Here is an 11,796-nt window from a genome sequence, read left to right on the forward strand (position 1 = left end):
TAATGTACTGTTGGACAGGAAGAGTTCAGTGAGTAAAAGATGTAGATACCCAGCGAAGGATGCCCTAGTCTCATATGCCAAAGCCATGCTTCTCCACTCTTTGTTCCATGAGCAAGCATCGCAGTCCCTGACTGAGTCACCTCATCCACATAGTATAAGAAATGTCATTCAGTGCCACGCCCAATTATCTTTCCAGTTCTGATGTCCTGTAAGATACAAAAATGAGGATGCATTAGAACTGTGCAATTGAGTTCCTTTGTAACATGACTTATTGATAACAATTTGTGTGTTAACGAAGGAACATATAAACAATTTGACAGTCTCAGATTGGGAGATATTTCAACAGTTCCTCCTCCCTTTACTAAAGCATTTTTGCCATTTGTAGTTTTGATGTGGGTTCTCTTTGGTTTCTTTGTAAAGACGAAGTCCGATGGCTCGTACGTCATCGTATCAGTGGCTCCACAATCAAAGATCCAAGGGTTGATTTGATCACCGCTTTTCTACGTGGTTAAATAGGCTTCCCACTTGTTGAAGGATAATCTTTCAACAACTCATAGACCTGGTGATTAGCCATTTGAAAAGGAAAAAAAAAGAATATTTTTTACAACAGTTTTTTTTTCTTTTTTTAATAAATACGCTGTCTATAATAAAACCGACATAATAACGGTACCAGACAAAAGAACTGACCAGACGTATTTCTCAAATACGCTGGACACTTGAACTCACGTTCAAGATTTAAAAACGCCCAAATACCCCAGAAACAAGTAAATACGTTATCTTAAGGTTGCCCAAATACACTGGGCAAACTTAAATCCGCTAGAATAACAACGCCGGGAAAAAATGTTATCTTATCGGCGTATTTATCGAATACGCCGGGCGACTTGAACTTTCGTTCAAGATTTAAGGTAGCCCAGAACAAATCCACTAGCTTATGGAACGATAAAAACGCTAGCTGATGAACAACTTCAACAAATCCGCCCATATCAAATGTGACGGCTAGGGTTTGGGTTATGGTTTGCAGCGGCGGCGGGTCTTCATGGAGTAGACGATGCTATGTAGTAGTGGTAGGGCGGCGACAATGAAAACTGGATGAAAAATCTTGAACGGAGGTTTAACTTGAAGAACTGGCCAATAATCACGCCGACCAGAACTGTTGGATTTTGGAATGGCGAGCGGCTGAAGAACTGGATTTTGGAATGCGGCGGCTAGGGTTTGGATTTTTGCAAGTTTGATTTTGGTTTTCGGGTTTTTCTGGTTTGAGGTTGGATTTATTGGGATAGATTGTAGGTGATGAGCAAAGTGTTCAAGAATCAGAAACATTGCTCTGATACCATGTCAACTGGTATAGAGAATAATAGGGACTTGTATTAGATTGTGAAATAATTATGATTAGGGTTACACAAGGAGAGTGTTTATATAGAACACCATATTACATATCTAACTCTATACTATAACTTATTGTCCTTTCTGACAAGACTGAAAGTAAGATAGCGTAAAATGCTTGTAGTGTTCAGTCAGTGTTGGTTTCAATTTGTCGGTTCAAGATTTAAAGGAGTCTAAACTGGTTTAATTAGGCATACATCTATAGGTTTCAGTTGACCGTTACATCAGTTCACCAGCATTATAGTGTCTTCAAACCTAAATGAGATATCATTGTAGCAACTAACAAACTACATGTATATGATGGTAGTTGGCATGAATGAAAATTATTGAAAGGGATGAGGAGGAGAGATAAACAAATAGTGATCTAGTTTACTCCCCCATATATTTACTCCTTGCACATGCACGTATGGGACCGGGTTATTTATGGTGAATAAAGATGCCACTTTCCTAAAAGCTTCATTTTAGCCTTTTTCTTTTTATTCCCGCCTTTTCTTTTACGTACTTTTATTATGTTTGATTGTATTTGTTTCTCTTAATTTTCTAAATATAGGATTGATACTGTAAAAACAAACTTATTTTCTTATTTTATATTATTTTTTTAATGGTAAAAAATCTCACATGTAAATCTACCCTCTTTGAGTCTTTGGTACTATGTCTAAGGTCGACTTCTCAACCGCCATAGTTTTTAGTTTTGAGATATTGAAGTTCTCAAACATGTTAAAATAACATACTTTTGTAATCATAATAAGTACAAATACGATTATTATTAATGCCGAAGCTATATAAACAATTAGTTATTGACGTGGATGTTATATAAATAAATTCTTTAGATGACGAACGTTTACGTCATCGAATATGATTTATGAGAGGTAAAAAAATATTTCAAATTCGCTAAGTTCGTTAACTTAACTAATACATGTTTATTTTTTTATAAAATAAATATGTTAGTTTTTTTCAAATAAACATTAACCTATAATGTAACAAAATTTATTTCCCTCTTCTATAAGTACCATTCACCCCACTCATCAAAAGTTCAAAACACATCATCTAAAATCACCCCAACAAAAATCACATCAACTATTAACATTTCCACTTTCTAATAATACATACCCTCATCATGAAAACAACTTTTTCATCCATTTTCTTAACCCTCTTCCTCTTCACCACCACAATCTCACCTCTCACCGCCATAATCCACGACTCCTCCGGTAACAAACTTCTCCATGGCATCCCCTACTACATCCTCCCCCTCCTTCGCGGGTCCGGCGGCGGCCTCACCCTCTCCCAGACCACCAAAAACGCCTGTCCACTTAACATCACTCAAGAACCCTTCGAAGTTAACCGCGGCACCCCCTTCACCTTCAACCCCATCGTCCTAGACGAACAATTCATCCGCGGTGCATACCCTCTATCCATAGAAGCCGATGTTATAAACCCATGCAGCGGATCAAAGATATGGAAGGTGGAGTCTACTACTTCTTCAAAGAATAATGGTGATACGTTTGTGACAAGTGTAACTGTAAGAGATAGTAACTCGAAGAAAAAAGACGATGATGATGATGATGATAAGGGTGTTGATATTGTTACAACTGGTGGAGAGTTTAACAAGCCGGAAAGTTGTTTCCAGATTGTTGAAGATGTTATGATGCCCGGGTTGCAAAGCTACCAGATTCAGAACTGTCCGTTTAAATGTGGTTCGAGTGATGACGGTTTTACGTGTTATAATGTTGGAGTTGTTACGGATGTTGATGGTAATGGGTATCTTGGTCGGACTGATGCTATGTTTCCTGTCGTGTTTGAGAGTTCTTATGGCACCTACGTTTAGCCAACATGTTTTGTCAAGTGTTGGATAGATAGAGTAAACACCTTTAGCCGATCCGAAAAGTGAGGGGGGTTTATTATTTTTGTGTGTTTTTATTGAATTGAGAAATAAGTTTGTGATATATCATATTTAGTTACGAACTAGTGAAATAAGTTTGCCGAACACAATAAAAGAGTTGTAGTTTAGCGATAAGTAGGTAGTAAAATGTTTGTTGGTGTAGATTTAGAAGTAGTTTTAATGGGTGTGATTTAGCTGTTAAAAATATTGTGGGCAATAAATGACTAGTATGATTGACTAGTTTTGAAACATGTTATGTCTTGATGATTGTGTGTTTGACAACTCATATATTTACCTGTGCTAAAAATACAACTCTAAAGGGTAGGGGCGCTCTACGAGTGATGGAGTTTCATCACTCACAACATCTAATCAAGTTTCGTCACGTTATCGAACTTTATTCCATCATTAGTGATGGATTTTAGTGGAAATGCCCATCACTCACCACACACTCATCTCCATCATCAAAATCATTCACAAAACAACAAAACAACTGAATTGCAGTCAAATCATTCACGCGTGATCACGTGCACGCTTAATCTTTTCCACGCGTGATATGAGGGACTGGCGGTGGTGTGTAACGCGTATCCACGCATGGACTTTCATTCACCACGGGGCGCCCGTCTTAACTGACGAGGATTAAATAAAAAATCGTGACTGGATTCTGCTCACCATAACACGGGTTTCATCCCACTAAATGTAGATTTAAAAATCAAACTCAAATCACTTGTATGATATATTTAAAGCAATTGTAAACGCACCTACACTATTACTAGTTATTACTTTCATCCCACTAAATGTAGATTTAAAAATCAAACTCAAATCACTTGTATGATATATTTAAAGCAATTGTAAACGCACCTACACTATTACTAGTTATTACTATTACTAGTATTAATAATACTCAAAAGTTGGTTGTTTTATTGTTTTGTTCGGATGGTTTCATAATGTTGTAGATATCAATAATAAAAACCGTTTTTGGTTTAAGAATCAATGTTTGTTTTCGAAGTTTTTTATGTGTTTATCAACATTTACATATATATTAGTCTAAAGATTTCTTTCAGAATGTATGAAGTTTGGATAAGGACAACTATTTAATATGAAAATAATGTATATAGGTGTAATTTCTTTAAAGGGGATACATAGTTTGGAAAAGGATGCGTTTCTAATATGAAATTGCCATATGTTTGTTTGTGTATTTATTTATTGTTGTTGTCGAATCTGGTAGGTCACAACCACTTAATTGTGGTTGAAAGACGCTAGGCATATGTTATATGGACATATGGTGTACATTTCAAAAGTTTGATAAAAACACAACAATATTAGGTTGAAGTATGAGACTAAAACACGAAATCAATACAATTAGAAGAAAAACTTAACCATACATGATATTTTTATGGTGTAGCGCTTTCCGTCGAGGGTGACGTCATAATTAGAAACTAATAAAATCATTTTGATCATTTGATCATGAACTGGGAACGATCCCGAATTCATGAAAGAGACGTAATCTTAACAATCTATTAAATATAAGTCAACTAGGTTATAACCCCGTGTATTACATGGGTTTAATAAATAAAGTTTATATACTAAATAATAAAATATATCTTTGAAAACCTCCTTTATTGTATGGGTTGAATAAATCTATATATCTATATATATTAATAAATGAGATGATTTGGGTCATTTGCCTTTGAATGGTGGAACTATTTTGCTTATGTGGCATCCATTGGTTGAGTAGAGGGTGATTTTGGGAGGGAATTCATCTAATTTCTCTATAAACAAACCAAATTCACAAAACACAAACCAAAACTTACTTTCACGTGGGATCCGAATTGTTTGGGTCGGTTTATTCCGGTTTTCCAAAAAAAACCCATTTTGAATATGGATCCTATTTATTATTTTGACTCAATTATTCTTCATAAACATCTTCCTACAAACAAGTTCTTTCTCTCTGTTCTCTCTCTTCTACCTACCTTCTCCTATCATAAACTTAAAGCAAGAATCCTTCACAAATCAAAGGTAAACTACATGATCGCAGCTAAATACTCTTTATTTTTGTTCTTCGATCGTATAGTAGGTTGTTTTTGGTCAAAACCCATTCGGAAAATGCTAATGATTATTGATGTTCTTTTTTTTTTTGTAGATCATTCCACTTATTCTGCAGGTATGTAAATTATATTAGATTGTTATGTATTGTAAATGCTTAATCGCACTTTTTTTATCATATTTCTGTAATTTTTTTTGTTGTTGATGATGATTTTAATTCTCCGATTCTAATCTTATGAGTGGATCTATTCTTGATGTCTTCAAAGAGTGATGTTGTTAGTGATTTTTTTATTTTGGTTTTTGTTTTTTCATGAGAAACCCTAAATTTTATGCAACTGCCGGACTCTAAATCTTCGTCGAACTGAAAAGGTAAGTTTAATTTTATGGTTGTTTTGGTGTTTTTTGATCCGATAATTGTTATAGGTTAAATCGTTTATGCTAATCTGTATAATTTTTTAGTTATTTTTATTATTTTTTGTTTTTGAAAATCTATCTATGATATTTTTTAAAATTTGATTGTCTTTGTTTTCTTAGTAATAAATTTTGTATTGTATTAATTATCATTCCATTAAATATTTCATTATTTCCTTTATTTTTAGTATGATAATTTCCGGAATTAAGGTTTCTATTTCTATAAATAAATGGTGATTTATTTTTAGTATGATAATTTTTAGTATGATAATTTACGGGATTGGATGTTAGTGATTTAATTTTCAGAATTCAAATTTTAAATTTTAAATTTTGAGGTTTCTATTTTAAATTTTAAATTTTAAATTATGAGCAATTTCAAATTTCGTTAGTGACTTATTTTTAGTATGATAATTTTCCAGAATTAAGGTTTCTATTTCTATAAATAATGGTGTTACATTTTTTGAAACCTCAAATTTAAAATTTATGGTTTCTATTTCTATTTCCGGAATTCAAATTTTAAATTTAAAATTTTGAGCAATTTTAGATTTCGTTAGTGATTTATTTTTAGTATCATAATTTTCCAGAATTAAGGTTTCTATTTCTATTTCCGGAATTCAAATTCTAAATTTTAAATTTTGAGAAATTTTAAATTTCGTTAGTGATTTATTTTTGAAACCTCAAATTTAAATTTTAGTGATTTATTTTTAGTATGATAATTTTTCGGAATTAAGGTTTCTATTTCTATACATAAATGGTGATTTATTTTTAGTATGATAATTTACGGGATTGGATGTTAGTGGTTTAATTTTCAGAATTCAAATTTTAAATTTTAAATTTTAAATTTTAAATTTTGAGGTTTCTATTTTAAATTTTAAATTTAATATTTTGATCAATTTTAAATTTCGTTAGTGATTTACTTTTAGTATGATAATTTTCCGGAATTAAGGTTTCTATTTCTATAAATAAATGGTGATACATTTTTTGAAACCTCAAATTTAAAATTTTAAGGTCTCTATTTCCATTTCCGGAATTCAAATTTTAAATTTTAAATTTTGAGCAATTTTAAATTTCGTTAGTGATTTATTTTTAGTATAATAATTTTTCGGAATTAAGGTTTCTATTTCTATTTCCGGAATTCAAATTTTAAATTTAAAATTTTGAGCAATTTTAAATTTTGTTAGTGATTTATTTTTGAAACCTCAAATTTATATTTTAGTGATTTATTTTTAATATGATAATTTTCCGCAATTAAGGTTTCTATTTCTATAAATAAATGGTAATTTATTTTTAGTAGGATAATTTACAGGATTGGATGTTAGTGATTTAATTTCAGAATTCAAATTTTAAATTTTAAGTTTTGAGGGTTCTATTTTAAATTTTAAATTTAAAATTTTGAGCAATTTTAAATTTCGTTAGTGATTTATATTTGGTATGATAATTTTTCAGAATTAAGGTTTCTATTTCTATAAATAAATGATGTTACGTTTTTTGAAACCACAAATTTAAAATTTTGAGGTTTCTATTTCTATTTCCAGAATTCAAATTTTAAATTTTAAATTTTGAACAATTTTAAATTTCGTTAGTGATTTATTTTTAGTATGATAATTTTCTGGAATTAAGTTTTCTATTTCTATTTCCGGAATTCAAATTTCAAATTTAAAATTTTGAGCAATTTTAAATTTCGTTAGTGATTTATTTTTGAACCTCAAATTTAAATTTTAGTGATTTATTTTTAGTATGATAATTTTCTGGAATTAAGGTTTCTATTTCTATTTCTATTTCTATTTCCGGAATTCAAATTTTAAATTTAAAATTTTAAGCAATTTTAAATTTCGCTAGTGATTTATTTTTATTTTGATATTTTTTCGGAATTAAGGTTTCTATTTCTATAAATAAACGGTGTTACGTTTTTTGAAACCTTTTTTTGTTTGTTTCGGTTTTATATGTTTTCCCGCCATTATGAGTTTATTTCTATAATTAATTTATCGTTTTTACATGTTTAAAACCGTTCACATTTAATTTGCAGGTATGGATTTGAGTAACAACAGTCCTTCATTCTTAAAGCTGATTGAGGACGATGATCCTATTTTTTTGGTATGTTTATTGGTTTTATGATTACTAAACATATTGTATTTAGACTTATGTATTTAATTATTTATTTATTTTTTTTGTTTTCACTGATAAGAAATACCTAATGAATTTGCTTCATTAATGTGGGGAGAACAACCACCTTACAAGGAATCTAACTATGATTCATTGTTTACAAGGAATTTGCTTTATTTAATTTTTTTTTATTTTTTTCGGTATAATTTTAGGTTTCATTGTTTATGCTGATGTGTATAATTTTGTAAACTATTTTTTTTTTTTTTTGCAAATCTAACTATGATATTTTTTTAAAATTTGAATACTTGGGTTGTTTCTAATAAATTTGGTACTGTTTTAATATGTATTAATTACAATCCATCAAAGATTTTGTTATTTCCTTAAATTTTAATATTATATGGTTTTCTTAAATTAAGGTATCTCTTTCTATAAATAAATGGTGGAGCAATTTTGCTTGGCAAGTTTAGACTTTCCTAATAAGTTTGCTTAATTTACGGGATTGGATGTTAGTGATTTAATTTTCAGAATTCAAATTTTAAATTTGAAATTTTGAAGTCAATCATTATTTTAAATTTAAATTTTGAAGTCAATCATTATTGTAAATCTTCCATTTTTTTGTTGTTCAAGATGTTTAATTCGGTTATAATTAAAAGGGTTTGGAAATAAAAGGTTTGGAGTTTAGGTTTTCAGTTTAGATCTACGTTAATTAAAACATTCTACCTTTTTTTTGCAATAGGTGTTTTGCTTTCTTTAAAGTAAATCATTCAGTTGAGGTATCACTTGGATATAAATCCTTCATCTATTTTTTATCTTTCTTTAAAGCAAATGGGATGTTGTAACTGGACTTTTGTTTGTTTCTTTTGTATCAGTCAGGTATTTTTTTATTTGTTTATTATTTGTTTATTCTTTTTTTGCAAGTGAACACGACCAGAGGCAAACTAATAGTGTTTCAGTAAGCTTATAAGAAAATAGCTTTTGCCCTCGACATAAATTGTTTTGTGTTTTCTATCTTAATTTGTGTTTCTATTGTAGTATACGACGCCGTTGACATTTTCGGGATCTTACAAGGACCGAGGAAGTGGAGGAGGTAGGGGTTCGGGTACTACAAGTTGTAGGGGGTCTACGGTGAGGCCAAGTTTAGACACGAACAATCTTATAAAGTTGTTCCACGGTTTGGATTCATTGAAACTCCAGCTTAATCGATTGGAAATTGAAGTCACAGGTGATTAATGCAAAATGATTTGTTGGGTTAATTGAATCATTTTTATTTTTGAATGTTGATATTGTTTGTTCTTCTGCAGATTATGATCGAGAACCGAGCGAATCACAATCTTAGATAGATCTTAAATTAAATGTCTACATAAGAAAAAAAATGATTGAAAACCATAACTTTAATGTCATTGTGGGTTAACTGCTCATTTAATTAGTTGATGGTTGCATAGGTGTTCACGTGTTGAATACATTATTTAATTTATATACTTCATATTATAGACGGAAGGGATTATATAGAATTTAGATTGTTAATTTATATAGCCACCAACTATCTTACCTCCACCAACAGATTCTCATGTATTTTCCATTGAGTAATTTATATTAATGTTTCACGGATTAATTTTTTTTAACGAACTGAGCCATCTGGGTTGGATTTATAGTTTACATTTTTCCATGTTTATATATTAGTGCTAGTTGGTTTTCTTTTTTGTTGTAGCTGATGTAGGTGTCATTGTATCATAATATAAGAATCCAAACATGTATTTTTTTGGTTGATTTTTTTTATGTGGGTGGGGCAAGGTTGGGAATAGGTATGAGTCGGGTCAAAATAGTTTGATTTAGAGTGTAGAGTGACAGTGAGATATTGTCTATACGTGTATATAAATTAAAAAAAATAATCCGTTATACTAAAAAAATATACATGATTAATATACATTCTTGCGTTTGTATGTTTTTATGGCTCTTTACAACAAGAAAAAGTTTAAGAAACCGAATTAAAAATTTATGGTGAAGAAAATGAAAAGATGATACTTTAGATGTTAAAATGTTATTTTTATACTTTTATTTGTTGTAAATTAAATTTTACTACCCGGATTATTTCCGGGTTATAACCTAGTGTAATTTTATATACCAAATAAAAAAGTTATATTTTTAAAACCACGTGTATTACACGGGTTGAATAAATGTAATATTGTTTACCAAATAATAAAATAATACATCTTTAAAAAAACCTCATTTATTACACGGATTGAATAAATGTAATTTTATATAACAAATGATAAAAAAATTACATCTTTAAAAATATGCGTACTACACGGTTTGAATAAATGTAATTTTCTGTACTAAATAGTAAAAAATATATATCCTTAAAAAACCCCGTGTATTGTACGAAATGAATAAATCTGATTTTATATATCAAATAATAAAAAGTTATATCTTAGAAAACCTCATGTATTGCATAGGTCGAGTAAATGTAATTTCGTATAATGAAAATAAAAATATTTATTATATTAATACAAAGTAATAATTAATTCAAATAAATAATAGAGTTAATTACATAGTTAGTCCTAGTGGTTTGTACAAAGTAACATACTTAGGTACTAATAGTTTAAAATCACATTCTAGGGTATTAACTTTTCATTTTGTAACGTTTGGAGGTATTAACGTTATTTGTAGGTTTAAAATAACATTCTATTAGTACCTAAGTATGTTATTTTGTGCAAACCACAGGGACTAACTATGTTAATACCCTAGAAGTTAATACCTCCAAACGTTACAAAATGAAAAGTTAATAATCTAGAAGGTGATCTTAAACTGTTAGTACCTAAGTATGTTATTTTATGCAAACCACATGGACTAACTATGTAATTAACTCTAAATAATATTATAAATGAGAAGGAGATTAAACTAAATAATAATTATTCATAAGATATTAAACTAAATAATATTTAGTAGGAGAGTTATATATAATTAATTAAAAGAAATTAAATTAAAATAATAATTATCTATAAGAGATGGCCTAATATGATGACAAGTGTACCTAAGTTGGTTTCTTTTATTATATAGTACTAGCGATAAGACCCGTGTGCAAACACGGGTCGTTTCATAGAAAACCATACATAACACATATTGATAGAACATATAGATATGTGTATAGGTATTGTACTAAAACGTGTTATCTACTATAGCTAAAAGACAACTATAACTAAATATAAAAGATATTTAACAAAGTTAATAAAAGATGTCTAACAAACTTAATAAAATTCATCAGTTACATATGATTATTTCCATTCTCTTATTCAAAAAAGAGAGTATCCACCCATTGACAATATAAATTGTTATAAACATAAGTACATATGAAAGATGTCTAACAAACTTAATAAATTTTGAATACAACTTAACTTTAACAAACATTAACTAAGAACATACGATCACCTGCCTAAACAACACACATCAAACCTCACGCAAGAATTTGTTACGCGGCAACATGTCCTTCGCTACATGTTGTGATCTGGTTAAATATGCTACTGCAAACAATGTAACAGCTGCTGATCCAACAATCTCCCTATACAACAGATGATACGAAAACCCTTCTTTATTACTGATTTTTATTTCTCATCAGCATCTCCCTGATTTGTCCTTTGAATTGTAGTTCAAAGTTCAGGGAGAACATGTCTTCTTCATCATCCCTCTCAAGTTGAAGGTCCAACAAATCTTGGAGATCGTATGCATTCAGATTATATGCACTATCCATTTTAATCTCTTCAACACTACCATCTGATCTGATCAAAGTCAATACTTGGGTTTTTGAGCATGACTTCCACTTTACTATTTTTGGATCAGTTGGTTTTCTTGGGCAAAGAATTATTGAAGATGAGTTTGGTGATTGTGGTCTACTAACTAAATTTCCAATTGATTCAGACAAACCAGATGATGAGAGAAGGTTTTTCGGAGTACCGATTTTTAGAGATAGAGCAGCAGTTGTA

At 30.0% G+C, this 11,796-nt stretch overlaps 2 protein-coding genes across 2 annotated transcripts; both read left to right on the top strand.

Moving 5' to 3' along the window:
* The first annotated feature begins 2,500 nt into the window (after positions 1 to 2,500).
* Positions 2,501 to 3,208, top strand: LOC110944056 (kunitz trypsin inhibitor 5). The gene has a single exon (XM_022185777.1). It carries the CDS (start codon positions 2,501 to 2,503, stop codon positions 3,206 to 3,208), a length of 708 nt encoding a protein of 235 aa, XP_022041469.1.
* A 1,932-nt stretch (positions 3,209 to 5,140) lies between these two features.
* Positions 5,141 to 9,155, top strand: LOC118480928 (microtubule-associated protein 70-3-like). Its single transcript, XM_035975930.1, has 4 exons — positions 5,141 to 5,278; positions 5,403 to 5,423; positions 8,852 to 9,041; positions 9,121 to 9,155. The coding sequence occupies exons 1-4, from the start codon at positions 5,141 to 5,143 to the stop codon at positions 9,153 to 9,155; spliced, it is 384 nt and encodes a 127-aa protein (XP_035831823.1).
* The last annotated feature ends 2,641 nt before the right edge of the window (positions 9,156 to 11,796 follow it).

This window comes from Helianthus annuus, chromosome 8 (assembly GCF_002127325.2).
Source record: "Helianthus annuus cultivar XRQ/B chromosome 8, HanXRQr2.0-SUNRISE, whole genome shotgun sequence".
NCBI lineage: Eukaryota > Viridiplantae > Streptophyta > Magnoliopsida > Asterales > Asteraceae > Helianthus > Helianthus annuus.

Excerpts from the sequence above, each read along its gene's own strand:
- LOC110944056 (XM_022185777.1), top strand. The coding sequence starts at position 2,501 with ATGAAAACAACTTTTTCATCCATTTTCTTAACCCTCTTCCTCTTCACC.
- LOC118480928 (XM_035975930.1), top strand. The coding sequence starts at position 5,141 with ATGGATCCTATTTATTATTTTGACTCAATTATTCTTCATAAACATCTT. Across the intron at positions 5,279-5,402 it reads GAATCCTTCACAAATCAAAG|ATCATTCCACTTATTCTGCA; the intron begins GTAAACTACATG and ends TTTTTTTTGTAG. Across the intron at positions 5,424-8,851 it reads TCATTCCACTTATTCTGCAG|TATACGACGCCGTTGACATT; the intron begins GTATGTAAATTA and ends TTTCTATTGTAG.